Raw genomic sequence first — 24,956 nt, forward strand, 5'->3', positions numbered from 1 at the left:
AAGAAGAAATTAGACATGACAAAAAAGGTTAGGTACAAAGAGTATATATATACCCCACAATTATCCATAGACATCTATACTCCGACAAAATTATATATATTCGACCAATAAAGGAATTGAGATGAAGTTGATTTAACTATATAACTTTATTTACTATGCTTGGACCAAGGGGACATAAAAAATTCAAAATCATCATTTAACAACCAAACTACAGTACTAATAATGTCATACTAAAAAAAGGGAAATCAGACAAGATCGAATAACAAACATATATAGAAATTAGAATTGACTTCTCTTTTTTGCTTCTCCACTTTTGACCCCACACCCTTTTTTTCTTCACCTTTTGTTTTTGGTTGAGGTCCAAGAGGGAAAGACCATTATACCCTTTGCTCATAAATATTCACTCTGGTTCAGCTATGTGATGTAGTTTGATTTGATACGGAGTTTAAGAAAAAATAATGATATATATGTTTGAAATTTGTGATTTGAAATAAGTCGTAAATATTTAAGTAACATTTGGGATATTGAAACTTTTTTCCTTCACCTTTTGTTTTTGGTTGAGGTCGAAGAGGGAAAGACGATTATACCCTTTGTTCATAAATATATTTCTTCTGTTTCAATATATGTAATGTAGTTTGATTAGATATGAAGTTTAAGAAAGAAAAAATGTGATCTAAAATAAGTCATAAATAATTAAGCAACATTTGGATATTGAAATATTGAGTTGAGGAGTAATTGTCAAGCCTAAACACAAGTTCAACTTTCACAAACTTCATTTCAAGTACTTAAACTAAATATTACCCAAACACAAAACTACACAAGAGAAAGGGAAGCAACTATATGAAAAAACTGAAGTTTTTCAATGAGCTCTTTTGCATGGCGTGAGGCTCGATGCTCAACTCTAGTGAACAGCTCGTCCCCGAGTTGTTCACCAATGTGGGCATCCACAAGGACGCCACTAACACTTCTGCAGCTGATGGCTAAGGCTCGTCCGACTTCAGCTGCATCGTCAGGGTGGTTGACAACTAGAGGACTCCCTCCCCTGAAAACTTGAAGGTTGTTGATAGTGAATGAGCCATTGGCTTCAACCACTTCCTTGAAATCTTGTATACTTGGTGCATACACTGGGATGTTAAAGTTGTCCCTCTTTTCACTTGTAATTAGACCCTGTCATTCAAAACAAATGTTCAATAAACCTTGAGAAATGAATAACATATTCAATATGGTTGTGTAACATAATTATTTCATCCGTCTCGATTTATGTGTTGTAGTTTGCCTGGTATAAAATTTAAGAAAGAAAGATTTTTAAATTTGCGGTAAAAAATAAGTCATAGATATTTGTATGACAATAAGTCACTTCACTAAGGGGTAAAATGAGCATTTTAAAACCAAATCATTACTAAATATATAAATATATCAATCGTTTTTGACTGATAAAAAGAAAAGTGAACCATATAAATTGAAACAAAGAGAGTATAATAAAGATTGCTTGTTACTACTACTCCCTTTATCTCCGTTTATACAACCCATTCTCCTTTTTGGTCAGTCTTAAAAAGAACAATACATTTTTATATTTAATAATAATTTGACTTTAAAATGTCTATTTTATCCTTAGTGGAATGATTTATAGTTCTTTCTTAACTTCTATATCAAGTCAAACTATATTATATAAATTGAGCGGAAAGAAATGTTATTTATGTGATATATTTTGACTGGTTATCATTATGATATTGCTAAAAGATGATGGAATTACAAGAAGTTAAAACTAGTCCAATTGGTGGCCTAAAAAACAATGATAGGAAACAAAAATCATGATTTACTACTATTCATTGAAGTGACTATATGCCTATGCTTGCTTAGTCACAATCCTACTTTGTTTGTTTTGTCAACAAGACGCACTTGGTCTAGATGGATGTTGACCCTTGAATTTTATTGCTTAAGGTGGTTGCTAAAGAATCAAATGGTTGCTGATTGTGACTCTCAAGACTAGTCTAAAATTGTCCCAAAACTACCAACTTTTTCTACTAAAAGGAAAAGACAAGAAGGCAATAACAAAATGTACTATTCCCTCGTTCCCATTTAGATAATGCAGTTTGACTAAATAAGAAATTTAAGAAAACAAGATTGTTGATACTATAGTTTATAGTCGTGTGACTACAAATAATCTCATAAGGATAAAATAAGCAGTTAACTACATGTCATTTTATGAGACTGACTAAAATGGAAGTATGTCATATAACTTGAGATAAAGAAAGTATAAGTTATATGCTCGATCAAATTTTAAACATGTTAACGTACTCATATCGAATCCTCTAAAACATAATTAACTATTTGGAGGTCTCGATACATGAATAACAATAACTGTTAAAAGGTTTAGTGCAACATATATAACGACAATATAAACAACTTTTACACAATCAATGCAAATTACCTATTATAATCTCCTATATGGTGGGATAAAGAAGAATGAGACAATTAATTAGTTACCTCTTGGACAAGATCATCCCAAGCATCTTGAAAATGAGTCCCAAAAAGAAGTCCAGCCCCACCTTGGTCTGTTGGATCTATAGAGGTCCTTCCTAAGCAAACTAAGAACATGGAACCACCCCTCTTCATTTCTTTAGATCTTGCACAAAGGAAATTAGCCAAATCACTTTGAAATTGCTTTTTGTAGGCCTTTGTTGTGCTCTCATTTGCACCATGGATGTATATCCTTCCCTTGTTGTATGCAACATTTTGCTTATCCAACACTACATCCGGCACCTATCGAATTTCAAACACAACTTCAATTAATCTGATATTTCTTGAAGACACTTATAACTTACTATTCTCTTCGTCCCATTTTATAGAAAGGTGTTACAATATTTCAAGAGACAATTTGAAGATCAAAATCAAGAATTGAAAGTCAAAAGTCAAAAGTCAAAAGCAAATATCTATTTGCTTTTGACTTTTGACCATTTTCTTAAACTCTCTGTCCACTTTTACTTGTTATGTTGCATTTTTCGAAAGTCACTTTGACTGATTTTCAAAGTTAAATTAGATTGTATTCATTCGATGTTTTAAACAAAAAATTTAGATATTCAAAAATTATACGAAGAGTACTATATATTCCAATTTTTGCATATCAATATGATGAAAAATATATCTTAAATGTTAGTCAAGTTATTATCGTTTGACCGTAAAAAAGGAAACTATGACAATTAAAAATGGACGAAGATAGTACTACCTTCGTCCACTTTAAATTGCATGATTTTCTTTTTTCAGAGTCAAATTATAAGAACTTTGACTAATATTTTATGATGTATTTTTTCATCATATTGATATGCAAAAAATTGCAATTTATAGTAGTACTTTTCGTATAGTTTTTGAATGTCTAATTTTTTTTGTTTAAAATATCAAATTAATGTAATTAATTTAATTTTGAAAAACATTTGAAAAACGCAATATGACAATTAAAAGTAAACAGAGGAGTACTTTCTAAGCCTAAAACCAGACACTTTTAAAAATTAAAAAGTGCTTAAGAACAAAAAATACATAAAATTAAGTCCACTAAACATCCTCTTAAACAGGTAGTGGTTTTGACAAAACTAGGGGACATAATTTTGATTTTTTTTTTGTGACCTTATCAAAGAAAATAAAGTAGTTAAGATGTTGATGCATTTTCAAACTTAAAAACCATATAAAATTCATTAATTTGTTTTCCTTTAACGGTAAATCATCCTCGGGATTAGCAAAAATCACCATTATTTCCGCATTTCTCTATCTATTTCTCCATGCTACGTAACTACTTATATATTCTATATTATTTTTATAACTGACCATGACTTTAATGACATACTACTTTTGAATTCTGTTTAGGAAAATATTATATGTTGTCTCAAATATTAGTTTTAATAATACACATATACACACACACAAAATAAGAAATTATTTATTATGTTTTTTTTTCCTATGAGAGTTTTACCAAAATACAAACTAATTTAAATTATGTACACTTATACACTATCAAGTTAGTTACCTTTTTTACCAGACTTAACAATCAATACTTGTCAGGAGATTTACTTGCAGTTAGTTACCATGTGAATATTTTATATACCGTCAAATATTTAATTAAGAAATTTGATCATTAAAGAACACAAAAGAAAGAATTTCAAATTTAGAAGAGATCTATCTTTATTACTATTCTTTTTTTCATATTCCCCTATTCTGCTAATGAGATGTGAATATACCACTATCTCGATATCATAAACCACACTGTGAGGCAAAAATTGAACTTACACTAAAAAGTTGAAATACACAAAACTATTATTAAAGGCATACTAAAGTGAGTTTCATAATTTCGAAAAAGTTATACGATGATAAAATTAAAGTGGAAATAAAAAACTTTTTTTTTGTTTTTTTTTTCGAAAATGTCCATGCTGAAGCAGAAAAACTAACCTGAGAAAGCCAGTGCAAAGAAAAAGCAGAGTAGAAAACGTCAATGGATCTCGCCGGAAATAGACGCCGGTAAAATGAACCTGGAACTCCGGCAGCAAAATACGAGCGGTGGCTATTGGAAGCTAAACATTCCTCCATCCCATTATTAGCCAACGGAGGCAACAATTGAAACAGTGTGTTGAAATCATTGGACGGAAGGTCACAGAAAAAGACGGAAAATTCTGGTATCTGTTGATCTGTTGTGTCGAATCTCTTCCTCATGTGTTCAACAATCACGTCGATTATGTAAACAGTGTTGCTGCCACAAGAACATCCTAAATCGACTATCACGAAAGGAATGTCGTTATCGGATGAACTAATCAGTTGGACTCCGTCAAGGGTTTCTTTCAATAAATGCAGCATTGATCGAGCATGTTGTCCCTGTAAAATATACGCGACAAAATTCAATTCAATTCTTGTTAGTAAGAATCCCAAAATAATGTTCTTTTATCATTTTTGTGTTATTTCTGAATGGAGAAAACGACCGTCACTTTCTTCCCAAAAATATCAGTTCCACATTCAAGGTCTAGTCTGAGAGCAAAAAATTCTTGTATGCTAGAATCGCAAAATAATGTTCTTTACCATTTTTGTGTTATTTCTGAATGGAGAAAACTCACGGGATCACTTTCTTCCCAAAAATGTCAGTTCCACCCTCAAGGTCCAGCCGGAGGGCAAAACGGTGATAAAGAGAGTGAAGCTTGCATACTACTAGATTATAAACATTTTTATATGGCAAATGATCACAACTTTGTTTTCAAATGTATCATGTCGAAACTAGGGTCAAAATTAGAAAGTTTTGACTCTAGAAATGTGAACAGTGCTACATAAATTGAAACAATATTAAAATTAAGGAGTGTAAGAGATCGATGGATGGATGAACCTGGGCTTGAGAATTGTTGACATAGCTAGCTTCACCTTTGCCTCCTTTCATGCTAAGCATTCTTTCAAGCTTCAAATTGGACACCACAACATTGTCTTTGTTATCACCTAATGTAGCCATATTGCATACAAATATATTTTTATTAGTACTACAACAAGAGGAAGTAATAATAATACTATGGTTAAGTATATGTTTGAGAATTATAAAAATGACAAATGCAAGTAGGTTATATATAGAGTTTAGAAAAGCTAAAGAAGGATTTTATCATTTTTCTAGTGGTTAGGATACATACTCATCAAAAGATATGTGCTTTTGACAGAATCTAAAACATAAAAGTTAAAAAATAAAAATTTAAAGATGATGAATAAATTTATTATTTGAATTAAGGGGGGTGGGTAGAGAGCATATAAAGAGGATATGGGCTTCACATGTAAATAAAAATAAAACCAAACAAGGCCCAAGATTGACGCCGTAATTACATAATTATATTGAATCTCTAACCAAAAATTCTGTTAATTAAAGAGTCAAAGAGATCTAAAGGGAGTAGGAAATGATCATTCAACTTTTTGTCCGTTCATTTATTCGATTATTATGCTATATCTTAACAATAAACTCCTAAATCTCATTTCCACCACTTATTTTAAATCTATACTATACCTGTTTAATTTCAGTTAAAGGCGAATTCAGACTGAATTTAAAAATCTAAATGTATGAGTGAAAATTCAAATTTCAATTTGAAGTTAATGGATGCGCTTCACCTAGATATTGTTATTTTTTAGGGGCGGAACTAGAAATTAGGATACAGGTTCGGCTGCACTAAGTAATTTTTGTTTAAAATTACTATGACGTTTTCGTTAACAATTTTAGAAACCCGCATAACTAATACATGTACTCTAATAAGTTATGAGGGAATCTAAGTATTATTTTATGTAGGACAGGCGGTTGAATAACTAATACATGCATAAAATATTAATACATAGATTCACTCATAACAAATCCCTACATTATTAATATCTTCATAACCCTAATCAGCTACCAAATGATCCCCAAGTTTAGAATCCAATTACTAACACTTGATATTGTCATTATAAAATTCAAAACCTATAAAATTAAAATTTTGGATTCACCTCCTATTATTCTCCTCTCACATTGAAAGCTAGATCCCAATTATTTTACAAACTTATTTGATTCCTTCTTCTAAGATTATTTATATAAATACTACCCTAAGGCATCCTATTGGATAATTTGGAAGCATATAGTGGCTAGTGTGTATATATATTCTAACAGAGGCGGACTCACCCTTTAGGTGGAGTGCACGTCCACCCGTTAACTTTGAAAAAAAAAGTTTATATATGTATATTTATCTTGAAAAACTGACAAAAAATAGGATATAATTAACAATGTACTTATGGAAAGCATAAGATCAGTGTTATTGTGTTGCTGGTACAAGCTAGAAGATTCATTTGCAAGACCTGAGTTTGAATTCAACTACATTTTTTATTTCACTATTTTTGTTATAAGTTTAGATCATAATTGAGTTAAGATAATATTGGTGCACCCAAAGTATTCAAATCCTGGATTCGCCTCTATTAATTCTAACGTGCATGCCATAATCAGACAATGAAGGTAATTAGGAAAATCAATTAGCTACAGCAACCCTCTAATCACATTTGACTATAACCGTTTATCCGTTAACATAATCATTAGAGAAATGAAAAGTTATATAATAATACTATATTATAAAATAAATAAAGCCCTTTTGAAAATCATATAAAGCAACAATAAAATCTGTGGGTCCAAATATCAGACTAGAATATATGTCGATTAGGGTAAACCTAACACAAACAATAAGAACAAATATATATATATATATATTTTTTGTCTATAAACAACTACCAAATGAGGCGAATCAGAAGACTTTGGATGCACCAATATTACCTTAGCTCAAATATGAGCTCTAAGATAAATTTAAAATAAAAATAGTAAAAATAAACACTCTAGTTTGATTCAAACTCAGGTCTCACGAGTGGATCCTCTAGCTTGTACCAATAGAACAATGACACTTCTATGCTTTTCATGGGTGCACTATTAATTATATCCTAATTTTTGTCAATTTCTTAAAATAGATATACATATTTTTTCAAAGTTACCGGATGCATGTGCACCTCACCTAGAGGGGTGGGTCCGCCTCTTGCCAAAATGCATAGTATATATACACTAAATGATTAAGGTATATAATTATTAAAAAATCCTAAAAAGCATAGATTATATGTGTTTGTTGCTAGTTAAGTATAATTTTTTAGTTCCTTTAGATAATGGCAAATCATGAACTAGTAATATTTGTAATTAATACATACCTAAACCATGATTTGATATTCCAAATACGGTTTAATTTTCTAATTTATGTATGTTTGTCGTATCTAATTTGGAAGTTGACATTTTGTCTACTAGAGGAACTAAGATTAACTGAAAATTAAGTGATAATTAATAGTGTTTCACCTAATTAAGTGTCATCTTTCCAGAAGTCATGGTCCATTTTGTTCCCAACTATAGGGTCTAACTCTAGGTGGCTAAAGGATCTTGTTGTATCTTATTAGGTCAAAAGAAATACTAAATATTAATTATATGTTTTGTGTTGTGGAGACTTTACTAGAGGGGAAAAATTGACACAGAAAAAGTTGATTTTTATTGATTTGGTTTGATAAGGTGAAAAATCGAACCAAATTGATCTATGTAACCTCTAACCCTTGGAATGAAATTTTATAATAGGGACCACTTCCCTTTATAATAGATTAATTAAGATTATGTATAATGAATTTTACATACTGTCAAATTAGGTCTTGACCATAGCTAAGTGCTAATTCATACTCTAAAAAGGATTAGATGTAAAAGTTAGCTCAAATGGAGAAGAATTGTCTAAGTCATATAAGGAGTGTTGAGATCTTTTTCCAATCTGACGTGGGACATTCTCATCCCCCTACCATACACCGTCTAGACTAATGAACCTGACTTTGAATATACTATAAAAAAAAATTACACTTTAAACCTAACTCACTTACAACTAGTTCAAAAAGGAGGTTAATTGATTGCCTTAGTCATGAGATCTTGTCCCATATCGATGTGGGACATTCTCACCCCCTCCCCCCCCCCCCCCACACACACACCATACACCGTTTGGACTAATGAATCTAACTCTAATACTATAAAAATTAAATTTCAAGCCAAACTCACTTTCAAGAAAAATTATCTTAAAAATGAGAAAAACTGGTATAGTCATGAGATCCTAATTATCTCGATTCAATGTGGGACATTCTCATCACATACAAGATGGTTAACTAAAAACAATGATGCATACGAAGCAATATAATTTAATTTTCAAGGATTATTTTATGCAAGAGAAGTATATTCTTACTTGTTGATTGTTGAGAATTAACTCCTCCTTCTGCCATCATAGTAGTTTTTTCACTTTCTGTTTGGACTTCCATCAATACTAGATCAAAGTAAATGTGCACTAGACCTTATTTTGAGCTAAACTCATTTCAAAAGAAAAAAAAAACAAATGGACCTGACTCAAATACTATAAAAAAAAAAAAATTAAGCCAAAGTCACTTTGAAAAAAACTACCTCAAAAAGGGGAAGATTGACTGAGTCATGAGATCTTATCCTGATTCAATGTGAGACAATATTCTCATCACACATAAGATGTTTATACAAAAATAATACAAAAATAACGATGTACACATAGTAATACATCTCAAAAAAGAGGAAGATTGACCGAGTCATGAGATCTTATCCCGATTCAATGTGAGACATGATCATCAGACACAAGATGGTTACACAAAAATAACGATGCACACATAGTAATACAATTTAATTTCAAGGATGATTTTACCAAAGAGAGTATTAACTTACATGTTAATTGTTGAGAAAATGACTCCTTCTTCCGATACAAGCGCCATCATAGTAGTTTCTTCACTTTTTGTTTGAACTTCCATTAGAAATAGATTAAAGTAAATATGCACTAGACCTTATTTCAAGAAGAAAAAAAACAAATTGTAGAATGTGTATAAATGAATGATAACACACCTTTATTTATACATAAATAAAATTTGGCTAGTTATAATTAGTCATATTTGATTAATAATCCAAGTGTCTTTCATTTTTGTTAATAATATAAATGTAAAATTTGGTCATTTACTTATACTAGATATATAGACCATGTTGCAAGAGCTTAATTAAGGAATATAATTTAATTTGTCCAGATCATTACATATTTTGTTTTAATAATATAAATGTAAAATTTGGTCATTTACTTATACTAGATATATAGACCATGTTGCAAGAGCTTAATTAAGGAATATAATTTAATTTGGCCAGATCATTACACATTTTGTTTTAATATTATAAATGTAAAATTTGGTCATTTACTTATACTAGATTTATAGACCCAAGAGCTTAATAAGGAATATAATTTAATTTAGCCAGATCATTACAAACTATTATGAATGATGCATAGTGAATAAGATAAACAATCCAAATATCTTTCATTTTTGTTTTAACAATATAAATGTAAAATTTGGTCATTTACTTATACTAGATATATAGACCATGTTGCAAGAGCTTAATTAAGGAGTAAAATTTAATTTTGCCAGATCATTACACATTTTGTTTTAATAATATAAATGTAAAATTTGGTCATTTACTTATACTAGATATATAGACCATGTTGCAAGAGCTAAATTAAGGAATATAATTTAATTTGGCCAGAACATTTCACATTAATATGGATGATTCATAATGAATTATAAGATCAATAAAAAATCTTTTCCTTATTTTTCTCTCCATTTTTAGACATAGAAAGTTTGAGAGTTTAAATCACATCCCAAACTTAAATTTTATTCTTTCTTTTTTTTTTTTGGATAGAAAATATCTTACAAGTAGTTGAAAGTTAACAACTTTCATTTAAATATATGTGTAGTTCATGTGACTATCAATAAAAGTTTTCCTTCGTAATTTCATTACATGCTATAAAAATGTTTAAGTCAAATTGTGTATCTTCATCATTTTTAAAGTCAAATTGTAGTTAGATCAATAATTTTTCGGAACAATCTCATATTGAGGTGATCAAAATTTTTATTATGTCTCGCATTCAAATTTCATTCTCCATCATAAGAAGTGGAAGTCTCCAGCAAACACCACTTATAGTAGGCTCAATTGAGAAAAAAACACATTTCAGTAAATAATTTTTTTAACATTAAATCACATGAAAACTAAATTAAACAAACACATGCTAATTAATTTTTTTAATAAAAATACTGCTAAACTTCATTATCAAAAAATTCAGGATATGCTTGATATGTAGGACGAGTCATGTTAGAACATCCTCAACGTTATCAACATGGATTGTGGTGCACTGGTGGGAGTGCTTCATCCTTAACCAGAGGTCTCGGGTTTGAGCCCTAGGTATGGAGAAAAATCTTGTTGGGAGCACCACCCCCGAATGGGCCCTGCAGTGCGCGATCCGGATTTAGTCGGAGCTCCAATGTAGGCTCCGGACACCAGGTGGAAAATTAAAAAAAATCCTCAACGTCTCAAATGGAGTAAAATATATGAACATCATCTTAGTTATTCGTTGACCTCCAACCTATTTATCAAAAAAATTAAGGATATGCTTGAAATGTAGGACGGGTCATGTCAAAACATCCACAACATATCAAATGAAGTAAAATATCATAACATCGTAGTAATTATTCTTTGACCTCATATTTATCGAAACAATTCAGAATATGCTTGAGATGTAGGATGGGTCATGTCAAAACATCCTCATGTATCAAATGGAGTAAAATATCATAACATCATCTTAGTTATTCTTTTACCTCATATTTATCGAAAAAATTTAAGATATACTTGAAATGTAGAACGGGTCATGTTAGAACATCCTCAACGTATCAAATGGAGTAAAATATCATAACATCATCTTAGTTATTCTTTGACCTCATATTTATTAGTTATGATGTTTGTTTTAACAATAAATATTCCATGAAGACTATATATATGAACAATGAAAACAAGAACAAGGATTTTTTATTTATTTTTTAAAAAAGAAGCTTATCAGTTAAATCGAAAATCAAACATAATTATTCAATTATTCAAAAATCGATAATAATTATCTTATTGATTTGATTGTTGATTCAATATATTTATAAATAGATAATCGATCAAACAAAATAATAATATATAAATACGGATTGAACCAATCGATAAATACTCTTACTTCAAATTTAATACCTCAAAAAAATATATTTAAACTATCCATGTTGTGTTAATTTAATACTTAAACTATGGAGTGTTATTGTTACCCCCTAAACTATAATATTTTCTATCTAAAATCCTTTGCGTTGTTAAGTGGCATGTAGAGCACAGTCTTTATAATGTGTGAGAGCTAGAAAATAAGTTAAAAAGAATAGTTATGTGACATTTTACTTTTTATTTATAAAAGTTTTTTTCATGTATTTTTAAAAATTATATGATACGTTCAAGTAGTTCGGTGTTAGATAAAATTTATTTCTCTCAAGTTTGAGGGTTGTGTATTAAGACATTTATTTGCACATTTAGTATCAGAGCTTCTTACATAACTGTAAAGGTGATAAAAAAATATTCATTAAAATGGTCACATGTATATGTAACATATCGATATTATATAAATAATATCTAACATTTATATATAATGTATAAATATATATAAAAATACTCACATCTATTATATATGATGTAAATACATCCATATATATATATATATTTTTTATTTTATTTTTATTATTATTATTTTTTATTTTTTTATTTTTTTTTCAATCTCGACCAACTCAAGTCTCCTTTAAAATTTTCAAATTTTTAGATATATATGATCTCTATTGATATATAATTCAATAGAAAAGATTCATATTTGTGGCATGTTAAAATTCAAAATTGAGCTTTGAAGAAGCTTTAACGGCTGAATATGGAGTCATTTAGTCATCCCGACCAACTCAAATTTTCTCTAAACATTTTCAAATTTTAGATATGTGCTTCTCTCGATGTTTCAAGTCTTTTGATATATTATTCACTCAAAGCGATACATGTTACGGCATATCAAATTTTAAAATCGAGCTTTGAAGAAGCTTTTATATGTCCATTTTACTTTTAATGAAATGACTTCTAGCCACACACACATATATATGACCTATTTTAGACCACAAGTTTAAAAAAAAAATCTTTCTTTTTCAAATTAAGTGTCAAATTAAACTAACTTTTATAAATTGAGACGAAAAGAGTAATGTACCGGATGGTTTGGCCCACTGACATTTCTGGGCAGTCCTACTTTTTCTGGGAAAAACAACAACAAAGGAAATTATCCTAGCTGATGATGAATATGATCATCAAGTGAGAACCAAATTTATTTACCCCATAATTGCATGACATCATAAATGTACATTGTTGTTGTTTTTAACTTCTTGTAATATTTTATTTGGTTCAAGTATACGGTAAAATATCAGTAGATATCGAGCGTTATCTTGACTTTTGAAGGGTTTAGTCGTATTTTTATAGTGTTTTGTTTTTTTATTTCAACATCACTTGTTGTTTATTGTGTTTAGGTTAACACATTAATATGTGATTAAGATTACGTCTTTATGAGTAGTTAATTCATTTCTCCACTCCTATTTTTCCTTTTTCATACCTATTTAGTATGTTGTAGTACTCGAGCTAAGAGTCCTTCAAAAATAGTCTCCTTATTACCTTCACGAGGTAAAGGTATGATTTGTATATACTCTATCTTTTCAAACTCCATCTATAAAATTTCACTAATTAAATATATTATTGTTATACGGATATATATACGTTGGAGAAGACAAATAAATACATATAGAGTGAAAATAAAAGATATAAAGACCCTTGGAATTGTAGAAAGTAGTAGTACAAGAAAATGTTGGATCGACAATATGCATGCAAATTTCATTGTCAAGATAAGACAATAAAAGGGGAAAAGTATAGACAAATCAATGTATAAGTATAATACTTGATCTCTTACAAAGAAAAATAAGAGGTCCATCAACTTCCACATCTCAATAATTTTCAAAACATTATTCCTTTTTTGTCTAGCAAATGAAACTTTGTCCAATAGTGTTTTCTCAATCAAGCATTATTCATAACGACAAGGGCAAGAAAAAGTTAAAAGTCAATCTTTAATTTCATGGTCCATCCGACCAAAAGGAGGATTAATAATAATAATAGAGGATTGTTTTTAAAGCTGTTAATATAGTTCGGGAATGAAATTAATAGTTCTCGTCAAATTTAAGAGTATTTTCAATATTTCTTTAATTTTTTTTTAGAGATTATTAGAGACTTGGAATTGACACATATTTTCAATTAGAGGAATCAACCTTTAAATATATATATATATATATATATATATATATATATATATATATATATCCGATGGCGACACACAGAGCTAAAATATTCATTATGGGGTTTCAAAATATAAAAAGTAAACACACGAAAAGGTTTAAAAGGGTTCAACATTTGTTGTATATACGTAAAAAATAATTTTGATCAAGTATAAATGATGTACTCCCTCTATCCCAATTAATGTGACACATTTCAATTTTCTAGAGTCAAACAGTTTAAGTTTGATCGGAAATTTGCACATAAAATCTTCAATTTTTTGAAATAAAATTTATATATTTGTAAACTACATAAAAGTACTATAAGTCACAATAATTGACAATCCAAGATATTTAAAAGATATATAAAAAATTTATGATAAAAATAGATTCGTTTGAATCTCGAAACTGAAATGTATCACATGAATTGAAATGGAGAAAGTAATCCTTTTCGAAGAGGATTCAAATGAACCCCTCAACCTTTATTAGCTCTACCCTATATATATTAACCGTTAAAATATTGAGTTCAGTTGAACAAGTAGACCAAACTGATTGTCAAAGGCCAAATGCATTGAACTAAGACTTGGAATATGAACAGGATCTCTCTGTTGGCCTAACTTATGAGAAATGATGAAGAAGGAAAAAATGATTATGTCCCTTGCAACTTGTATATATGTGTCTCTTCTTATTTTTGTATCATGTATATGTATTTATATCCAAATATATTCACCTTTTTTTCCAACAAGAAGCATAATAATACTAATACCTACAAGAGTCTTTAATCTTTTTTCATTCAAAAGCTGCAAAAAAGAAAAATAAAATCTTCTTCAATGAGAGACATGTATACAATGTGGCTGCTATATGTGGTTCTAAATAATAGAAGTTTCATTATCAACTTTATTTTTTTCATTTGGAAACATACAAAACTTTGTTATAATAAGTAAAGTTTAGTTGTTTTAATATGATAAATTAGTGATTTGGTGACTTAACATTACAATGGATAAAATTCAATTATTTTTAATGTAATATTTTTTGTAACTTTATCATTATAATAATTATTTAAATCATCCATATTAGAATTTTGTATATTATCGATATATAAACACGCTATATCAATAATTAAACCAATTAGATATTTGTTATTGAGGGCCAATAACTAACCTACTTTGGATTTTTTTCCTTTCCTTTCTTGTTTCCATTTGTTAATATGCACATGTTTTTTAAAAATGTTAACCTCTAAGCAAATTTAATTGTCTTCAACATCCATATTAATATGTGTTATCTCAACAAAAAAACTAATGTAAAACCATTTTAGCATTAATTTAGACTAAGCCCCTTCCTTAATTTTACTTTCAGTCTAATTGAAGTGCTATAAAAAAAACTAAGGTGCTTCTATATGTATGGTACACAATATTAGGGGGATCAAAAGAATGTTCAAAATCTACCGATTCTAACCGAACTGAACCGATTTATATAATTATTCCAATAAAATTGTAGACTTTTATTTAATTAGTATATAACTGTCCCGAACAATAGGGTAGGTCTTTTAAATTTATAAAAAAAATCTGAAAAATTTTCGAACCGAACCGAATAACCGTAAATATATTTTTTATATTAACGATATGTTAAATTTAATATATAAATATATTTTATAATATTTTTCAAATATAAATATAATCTAAGTTATAGGCCTATGGTGACTGGACGACTTTAGGTCTTTGCTCTTAATTAGCATTTACTTAATTATGTTTAAAATTAAAAGATACTATAATAGATACTATATCAAACAATACGGTCAAACCTATGCAAGCACCCATATTAAATATTTAAGATCAAACAATACGGCTACAAGGTTTTACATTCTTGACTTCTTGGTGAAAAATTATAATGAAGTTCTTCTTCAAGAACATACTTGCAAAAAGAAATATTTTGATAATAGTATATTTTGAGGTGGCATTTTAAAAGTTAAAAACATTGAAGATTAACCAAACTGTATCGATACCGAAGAGAAACTGATATGATTGACATGATTTTTAAAAATCTAATTTTAGTTATGCATTATAAAATACTATAAAAGTGGGATGCTATAAAAATAAAATTAAAATAACCGACCAAAACGTCCTATTTACACCCTACGTAATAATATGATGGATTTCACTTGCCTTTATCCAGATAAATAACAATACAATTATTAATTGGGGAAAATCTCAAACAACTTATGAACTATAAATCTTTTTAATTATATAACAAACTCCAATGTATTATTGAAAATTTACCTTTTGACAATTTGAATATTTAGAGGTGTCTTTAGAATTACAAAACCTAGTTCATATACTTCTAATTCTAAAGCCACTTTTAAATAATTCAATTTGACAAAACTATAAATTTGACATAATAACCTGATTGGTCTATCGATACAACTATTAAATAACTCCCAAAAAAAAATCCAACCGATAGGCTAATATAAACATACAAAACCGTTTGAGTATACTAATAAAATCAATAATATTTTTTTTCGATTCAATTTATCTATTTCATCAAAACTTACACACCTAGGCACAAAATACTTGGCTCATAGAGCTTGGCAAAGGCATTCATGGTTTATGTCTTGGATTTATCAGGCAAAATGAAATTCTGGGCCATGTCTTGTAGTCTTGCATATGCTACAATTATTAAATTTAGTTAGCCATTCTTATTCTACGTAGACTATTAGATTTTTCTCTATTTGACCTATTTTGTAGGCACATGTTCAACAAAAAACATTACTTTAAATTGAAGAATGAAGACTTGTATAGCATTCATTCATTTGGAAGACTATTAGATTTTTCTCTATTTGACCTATTTTGTAGGCACATGTTCAACAAAAAAAGATTACTTTAAATTGAAGAATGAAGACTTATATAGCATTCATTCATTTGGAGGACCTCATGCTGAGGTCTCTAATAGAAGCTTCTCAATGGCTAAATTAAAGCATCATGAACTCTTCTTTTATTAGGGAAAAAAAAAAGAAGAGAAAATGTTTCAACTTTGATCATTAATTAATTAAAGATAATAATAAAAATAATTGTAGTTGCATTGGTATTTAATTTGTATGATTTTATCTAGGAAAAATTATATGGTTAAGCAAATATATACTAGTTAATTAGTCATCATAGTTATATATAGTTTTAGACTTTTAGTTGATTACCACTCGCGACCAACATTCAGTGATAATTACATAGGCTGGGATTTCGAGTTTGTATAATTCAGAATTTGTATAACTTTTGTATAATGTAATTTTGTATAATTGTTTAAAGTCCAGATATTTGTGTTCGTATAAAATCGTTATTTCGAGTTTATAAAAAAAATAGTTCAATTAAACAAACGTACCCGCAAATTATACAAACGAGACAGTTAAATTGTAGCTACATTCCGTAAATATACAAACTATAGTTACGAAGCATAATTAAATTTCTTATAATAGCTATTTGTGAAAATTCTCCTAGCTACTTTATCCTTAAGGTTTTTAAAAGTTATTATCGTGTTGCTCCCCTAAAAATTTCTACTCCAACTCTTTAAATAATATTCTTTGATAATATTTTATGGATTGTGTTTTTCATTTTGTTATTTCGTACTATACAATCTTTTTTTTGGGATCTTTTTTCCATAAAAGGTAATGAAAAGATTTTTAGAATGGATTGCTACATATACTTGGGTCACGGATAAATGAAAATTTTATTGTTAGACATGTATTACTTTCTAGGCTTTCTTTGTTAAGAGATTTGCATTTCTCCATGTTATCAAACTTTGAGACTTAGAGGGTGTTTGGATTGGATTAAAGTTGATCAAATTTAATTTTAAGTCAGTCTTTTATTTCTGTAAATGTTTGACAAATATTTAAAAATAACTTAAAATAAATTAGAAAGTGTTAGGCAAAGTAAAAAATGACTTAAAAGAATAAGTCAAAAACTAAAAGTAAGTCTTTTCCACTTTTTATTTTTTGACTTAAAAGGGATTTAAGTCAAAAACCAAAAATAAGTCTCCCCCATTTTTTATTGTTTTACTTAAAAGCTATTTTTTTAACCTAATCCAAATGGGCTCTAAGAACCTGTTTGGATTGGTGGGGTTAAGTGAGGTGGGTCAACAAAATGCTTAAATGGGTATTTTATTATTTTTAATTAACAATTTAGCTTTTAAGAAAAAAATTGTTTCAATAAAATTTAGTAAAAAGTTATTTAAATTGGTTGAGTGACTTTTTAGGTAAAATGTCAATAATAGAGTGACTTTTTAAGTAAATTATCTTAAGTTGAGTGACTTTTGGGTTATACAACAAAGTTGAGTGACTTTCTAAGTAAACTACCCTAAGTTGAGTGACTTTCTAAGTGTTTATCTCAAGAAAATGAGTCATTATTTTTTAAACAAACTAAAAAGGAAAGTAAGTCATTCTTTTTTAAATAGAGAGAGTATTTTCTATGTTTCATTATTTTTATTTATACTCTTCACTTGCAGTTTTGTATTTCAAAATCGATGCCCATTTGTTAATTTTCGTAAAAATAAAAATTGACAGACGAACATCGAGTTTTTTTAAAAAACAATATTTTTTTTAGAGCTTCTCTGTATATTTGTGCGGAAAATAACCGATGAAAGTGCGTCAATTTTTTTTTATAAAAAAAAACCATTCACAATTTGACAGAAGCAGTCAAAGTTTTAGCTTTTTTAATTGTGTTATTAGCAATGAACATAATCCTTTTAAATTTTTTTTATTGAAGATGGATTCTTTTTATCCGTATTGAGTTGAATTAATAATTAGAAAGCGAGCATTTGAGTCAACGCCGTGTATTTTTCATATCATCTCGACTCTCTGAATTTAACTCAAATACTGGCTTTCTAATTTTTAATTCAACTTTATATGGGTAAAAATAACTCATTCAATATAAGTAAAAAAAAAAGTCTTGTTCATTCCTAATAACACTATTGAAAATGCTAAAATTCGACAGACTCTGTCGATTGCCAATGTTTTTTTAAGAAAAAAAATCGACGCACTTTCGTCGATTATTTTTCACATGCAAAAAACTATTAAACATAAATTACTATTACAAAAAACAATTGATGTTCGTTCTTCAATTTTTGAATTTTTTTTCAAACACTAACAAGCGGATGTCAGTTTTTAAAACACAAAATTGCAATTGAAGACTATAAATAAAAAATAAAAAAAATCATAAAATTAGTATTTTATGTTTAAATGATACATAAAAAACGAAATTGAAGGATTAAAATAGAACAAGATTGAGATAAAGTGGTAAAATGAAAAGTAAGAGCAAGTTAGAAGATTGTTTTGTAAATTTGCCATTTTCCCCTCTCTTAATAAAAATAACTTTTTTCATAGGACATAAGTTTATATTTCTATATCATAATATTTGACAAATTATGTCAGATCTAAGACTTCAATTTCTACGAAACTTATTCCCCCACTAGTCATAAGTTCAATAATTAAATAGCAAAAATTAAACATCAATTCAAATGGAAAAAGTGTGCAATTTTTTTGTCAATGGAGATGACAAAGATAACTGGTGATTTTTCATAACTTCTAAATTATAGATTACAAGTTAACAATGCACAATTATTTAACAAAAAGGCCTGAAATTGAACTTGAGTGTGCCCAAGTTCCTCTATTCTGGCTTGTATAATTTAGTATAACCATATAATTAGTAATAATACTTCATCAAAGAATGACTTCACCCTGCTCCAAAAGTAATGGCAGGAAGAATCACAATGACATATCTAACATATCTGCTGCCTGTGTAATTGCCGCGAGCTCCATGAGCTATTTAGCTGAGAAGGAAAAATTACTGTTGGCAACCTCTTGCTTTCCTCGACGTGAGGAAAGTCAATGGTATAATGAAGCCCACGACTCTCATGTCGGGAAAGAGCACTGCTAACAACCAGCTTGGCACAACAGAAGAGATTCCTCATCTCGCAAGCCTCTAAACCAACCATAGTCGGTTCCCAGCCATGCTGAAATAGGTATCTTTCCCATTTCAACTCCAACTCTATGATTCTGGTTTCTGCAAGGGTTAGTCGTGAGGTAGACCTTACAATGCCAACGTATTCCCACATGATTGACTGCAGTTCTTTCCTCACTTCCCTTGTCCGATGAATGACTTTGTTAAGTACTGTATCTCCTAGTAACAAGGGGGCTACAGGCCGCGCCCACCAACTTGAAGCACTGTGATCAATTTTAGATATGTTCATGTGATCAATTGAAGGCTGTACAGCTCTTCGTGCAAACACTAGTGCTTCAGCCAAGGAGTTGCTAGCAAGTCGGTTTGCACCATGCAAACCAGTACATGCAACTTCACCTGCCACATAAAGACCTCGTACATTAGTCTCACCTTCAAGCCCAGCACGGACTCCACCACACATGTAGTGAGCTGCGGGAACCACTGGAATTGGCTGCTGTGTTATGTCTAACCCATAGCGGAGACACTCAGCAGCTATATTAGGAAAATGAGAAAGAATCTTCTCTGTGGGCTTGTGACTGATATCAAGAAGAACATACTCTTCACCACGCTTTTTGAGCTGGTCATCAATACTTCTTGCTACCACATCTCTCGGGGCAAGCTCTGCTCTTTCATCATACGATGGCATAAATCTCTCCATATCTAAGTTGTAAAGGATGCCTCCATCACCTCTGACAGCTTCAGTTATCAGAAAAGCATTCTCTCTGGCATTTGATGGTCTGATGGGAAGGCCTTCATCAGCCAAGGCAGTCGGGTGGAATTGCACAAACCTGGCAACACAAGTCAGAGAATTGTAATTATTAATGCAATCTTCGAGAACAGTTCATCAACTTCGCAAACAAAGACCTGTCTACCATCCAAAAGATGATCAAAGGAGGACCATCAATTAGACAGCCGCTAGTCTAGAAATCTTTTTTACATCAATTAATCCCCCAATGAAGAATTTGATACCCTTCTTCCCGAAAAAATTAATTTGCATATCCCTTTCTACATCAATTAAATCCCCCAACGCAACCTTTGGAGATAATCCATCAACCTCGCAAACAAAGACTTGTCTACCATCCAAAAAATGATCAAAGGAGGACCATCAATTAGAGAACCAACTGCTAGTCTAGAAATCTTTTCTACATCAATTAATCCCCCAATGAAGAAAATTTGATGCCTTTATCCTGAAAAGTTCAAGTTGCATATCCAATGTCATCCCGCACAACATTTCGAACACACCCTTGTATAATTAGTCAAAAGTGCAAATTCTGAATGAATGCAGAACAAGATGCAAAAATCAAGAAGGCAAAAGATGGATGAAATCTAGATTGGCAGATTTACAACACAGTTCACTAAAGCAGAGGCAGAAATATGCTATAACAGGAATGCAACACTGAGGATTACTTACTCCATGTTGGAAATTACAGCTTGAGCTCGATGAGCCATAGCCATTCCATCTCCAGTGGCAACCTACAGCCATCATATCAAAATGAATTAGAACTTTGAACATGTCCATATTCAACAAAGTTAAACTTTTCCATTCATTAATAAAGGCACAAATGATCAAATACAAAAACAAAACTGGCCCCACACCAATTTTTTTTTTTTAAAAAAAGATAACGGGCAGAAAACTCAGGTTAGTACAACTTTGAACAACGTGTCTTTGCTTCTATTGTACAGAAATTATTGGTGTATAGAATAAGAATTTATTATCTTCATTATATACAAGATAAGAATCTACACTTCCAAGCAAAAGATCATCTGTTTTCTCGTCTTATCTTTTCCTCTCTTTTTTGGCATTTAGGGCAGCGAGCTCTTACTTTTGATTGCATATTAGCTTAATATGCAATTGCTATAGGGTAGAAAAATTAATACTCTGTGGAATGATATTTGCATCAATGTCAATTGATAAGATCCTTATGAATTACAAAAGATACTTTGAGATCAAGCCTATCACCAACAATGAACTGCAAAAGCATGCTAGTCAACAACGACTTACCCAGTGAATCCCACGAGTGGAGTCTGGGGAGGGTAAGATATACGCAGACCTTACCCCAACCCTTTGTGGGTAGAAAAAGCATGCTAGTCATATGGTAAAAAAGTAAGTATTAGCCACCTTGCACCAAGGAAGGGATTCCCTTCCACACCTTCTCCTTCCATATTACTGTTTAGGACTCTGAATAATCTTACTGATTATAAGGAGTGACATACTATAACTAACAACATTTTAGAGGAGAAGATATTGAATCCCATACCGGCGGATTAGTAGTACTTGGATAGATATGTCCAGCTCCACCTGATGCCAGCAAAGTCACTTTTGAAATGAATCTTATGACCTACAAACTCAAAGTAAGAGCACAGAAGCCTAAGAAATCAATTTATAACATTTTGACGAAACGTTCAAATCATGGAGGTGAACATGAGTGAAAGCAACTGTACGTACCTCCTGTGTTTCCGTGTTTATAGTATCAATGCCGTGACAAACTATGTCAGAACCATCCTGCATTTGGCATACAAATTAACATTAGCAAATATTTATGACTTATCAAACAGTTCATCCTTTCTCAAAAAAATCCTTATTGAACATTTCAATTGCCAACTTTACACAACTATCATCATGTTCAATTGTCGTTCACTTGCATTGCACTGCTTGTTTAATCATATCTACTAGGGTACATTCCTTAAGTTGTGACCAAATATAAGCAAGTGCTAAAAATTTGCATAAGCAATATTTGTACAAACAACATAAGCAAAAGACTAATGCCCAGTTTTTAAATTAGATTAAAGCAACAACCCTTCATTTTGGATCAAATTGATGCTAAAGCAGAAATTTTTTCTCCATAATAACCAATGCAAACAGTTGCTATCAAGGAATAAACTTACCTGGGTGGTCAACAAATCTATAGCAAAATGGTGTTGAAACACATATATATTAGGATCCTTAACAACTGCCTCTAATAGGGCCCTTCCTATCTCTCTGCCTGTCATATCAGCAGCATGGACAATTCGGCGATGGGAGTGGCCCCCTTCCCTGGCTAGATGTAGATTGCCATCCTCCCCATGATCGAACGAAGCACCCATAGCAATCAGTTCTCTAATTCTCTCAGGTCCTTCAGTACACACAACCTGGAGAATGGAGATGCACTTTAAAAGAATGAAGAATTTAAAAGAATAAACTAAAAACGATATGTTGGAGTAATAAATCAGTCATTTTGTAAGTTTCATTTAGAACATTGATTGCATAAGAAGCACAACTATATGAACCAAGTTTTTTCCCGACTGAGAAGAAGATATCAGTTGTGATGTCCCACCATTCAAACACAACATAAAACTTGTATATATTTAAACAGAAGATAAACAAAGATAGCATAGAGAAAACTAATTGGTGTCCCTTAAAAAATTGATGCTGATTTAGGGAAGTGCTAATGATACCTTTGTGTGTACTCATTAAAAAAAAAAAAATATGGTACAAACTAAATGAAATCCCACTATCAAACCGAAAGACAACACAAGTTCACTTCCAGTTTTATTCTTATTTCTTCCTTCTTGCATGTCACCTTCACACTCTCTCCTCCAAATGTTCAAATACAGAAGTCAACAATCTGAACCATGAAGAATAGGTCTACTACATTCTCCGATGGAAATCTTCTATATTACCAACCATTGGTTTCACAGCTCTCCGACACTTTCTTCAGCTTCAACTTTTAAGCACTTACATCAGACGTTAGGAATAGGCATAGAGCCTTTCTTGTAATATGCTTTCTGGCACTTCAGCTTCAAATTGAAAACAAGCCTAACTGCCTCCATTGCTCTTACTCTTTTCCAATTTTTGGCAGTTCTACATCCTGCAGCAAATGCCGCCTAAACAGAAAGTTCCTTTGGTTTCAACCTGAAAGATAGATCGAAAACTTTCCTATTCATCCAACCAAGTAGTCTGGGACTAAAATTGGAAGAGAAAAGGGAAATAGTTTCCAAAGAGAAAAAAAGCTGAAAAACTGGCAACTGCTTTACGGAACTGAAGAGACTATAATATTCTGTGGACTTACTCTAACAGTCTCCTCATCACAGAGGTAAGCACCTGCCACAATTGTGTCTTGCATGTGGCTCTCCACTGAATCCTTAGGGCAGAGCACGGCACTTACACCACCTTGAGCATAGTTGGTGTTACTCTCATGAGGCTCGGCCTTGGTTATCACAGCCACAGTTCCATGTTTGGCAACCTCAAGAGCATATCGAAGGCCAGCAATGCCACTACCAATCACAGCAAAATCAAAATACCTAGTTGAGCCTTCTCTCTGGCATGATTTGATTGTTCCTCTGTGAGACTTCCGGTTTGTTTTCACTTGACATTGTGAATAGTTACTTCTATTAACTTGTAATAGTTTGGAAATCCAAGAAGACCTGAAAAATTTAATTAGCACATGGTCACAACCAGAAAATAGACATAATAACCTTTTCCAGAAAATGAACATAATAACCTTTCTCTTTTCTGAGGAATCAGGAAATGACTCGAAAAACGAAACTTCTAGGATTCTGTCACCTCATGAAAAATATATTACTGGTTAACCCCTAAACACGTAAACAAAGATTCCTTTTCAGTAAGTTCTTATTTGAGGATAAATAGTCCTACAGACAACACGTGAATGAATATCACCATTACAAGTTAATAACATCTTAAGAACTCCAAAATAAATTATTGTTTGCCGAGAAGAGAGGAGAAGGGGTACTACAAATAAGATAATATACCAGGGAAAAATAGAGAGATAGGTGAAGAAGCATCATCCTAATACATACCAATGGATTTGGTTTTGCATGCCGCTCAGGATCACAGTGGAATGACACTGAGCTTTTCCATATCTATTCCTCCGATAGACAGGCTCCCTCAAATATAATTGTCCGCTTCCTGAAGCTATACCAGTTGCCATATGATCTTACTACTGACAATCCAGGTCAAAGGAATTGGTATCAGGTGAGCACTCGAGGTTTAGAGTATTTGTGAAACTAAACATGTAAAGATCACCTTGATTACCTCTAACAACATCCTAACCGGGCAAGGAATTGAGCTAAACAACAAAATATTGGCCATTGGCATTTAGATAACTTCTACCAATCATTACACGCATATTTCCAAAGTTTATGCCACTTTTTTAAAATATGATTGATGTAACTATGGTTGAGAGGGTAGGCAATAAATTT

At 30.8% G+C, this 24,956-nt stretch overlaps 2 protein-coding genes across 3 annotated transcripts; both read right to left on the reverse strand.

Moving 5' to 3' along the window:
- Positions 1 to 716: 716 nt before the first annotated feature.
- Positions 717 to 8,791, reverse strand: LOC125814546 (indole-3-acetate O-methyltransferase 1-like). 2 transcript variants are annotated; one of them, XM_049494001.1, is made up of 5 exons: positions 8,769 to 8,791; positions 5,357 to 5,463; positions 4,438 to 4,857; positions 2,488 to 2,763; positions 717 to 1,167 (listed from the first exon to the last, which is right to left on the reverse strand). In XM_049494001.1, exons 2-5 carry the CDS (start codon positions 5,414 to 5,416, stop codon positions 814 to 816), a joined length of 1,110 nt encoding a protein of 369 aa, XP_049349958.1. In that variant the 5' UTR covers positions 5,417 to 5,463; positions 8,769 to 8,791; the 3' UTR covers positions 717 to 813. The 2 variants fall into 2 exon arrangements, with proteins under 2 accessions (XP_049349958.1, XP_049349957.1); XM_049494000.1 differs by lacking the exon at positions 8,769 to 8,791 and having other exon boundaries at positions 718 to 1,167; positions 5,357 to 5,668.
- A 10,723-nt stretch (positions 8,792 to 19,514) lies between these two features.
- Positions 19,515 to 24,715, reverse strand: LOC125814600 (L-aspartate oxidase, chloroplastic). The gene is made up of 7 exons (XM_049494064.1): positions 24,555 to 24,715; positions 23,807 to 24,161; positions 22,644 to 22,886; positions 22,204 to 22,260; positions 22,016 to 22,096; positions 21,169 to 21,230; positions 19,515 to 20,545 (listed from the first exon to the last, which is right to left on the reverse strand). The coding sequence occupies exons 1-7, from the start codon at positions 24,683 to 24,685 to the stop codon at positions 19,537 to 19,539; spliced, it is 1,938 nt and encodes a 645-aa protein (XP_049350021.1). The 5' UTR covers positions 24,686 to 24,715; the 3' UTR covers positions 19,515 to 19,536.
- Between the last annotated feature and the right edge of the window lie 241 nt (positions 24,716 to 24,956).

The sequence above is a fragment of the Solanum verrucosum genome, unplaced genomic scaffold (assembly GCF_900185275.1).
Source record: "Solanum verrucosum unplaced genomic scaffold, falcon-dt-bn FXZP01000268.1, whole genome shotgun sequence".
Lineage (NCBI taxonomy): Eukaryota > Viridiplantae > Streptophyta > Magnoliopsida > Solanales > Solanaceae > Solanum > Solanum verrucosum.

Coding starts and splice junctions, on each gene's coding strand:
- LOC125814546 (XM_049494000.1), bottom strand. CDS start 5,476: ATGGCTACATTAGGTGATAACAAAGACAATGTTGTGGTGTCCAATTTG. Junction 2,764..4,437: donor CTTTGCACTGGCTTTCTCAG/GTTAGTTTTTCT, acceptor GAAATTCGATAG/GTGCCGGATGTAGTGTTGGA. Junction 1,168..2,487: donor GGGATGATCTTGTCCAAGAG/GTAACTAATTAA, acceptor TTTGAATGACAG/GGTCTAATTACAAGTGAAAA.
- LOC125814600 (XM_049494064.1), bottom strand. CDS start 24,685: ATGGCAACTGGTATAGCTTCAGGAAGCGGACAATTATATTTGAGGGAG. Junction 22,887..23,806: donor GTGATGAGGAGACTGTTAGA/GTAAGTCCACAG, acceptor TCCATTCTCCAG/GTTGTGTGTACTGAAGGACC. Junction 20,546..21,168: donor GCTGTAATTTCCAACATGGA/GTAAGTAATCCT, acceptor TTGTGTTGCCAG/GTTTGTGCAATTCCACCCGA.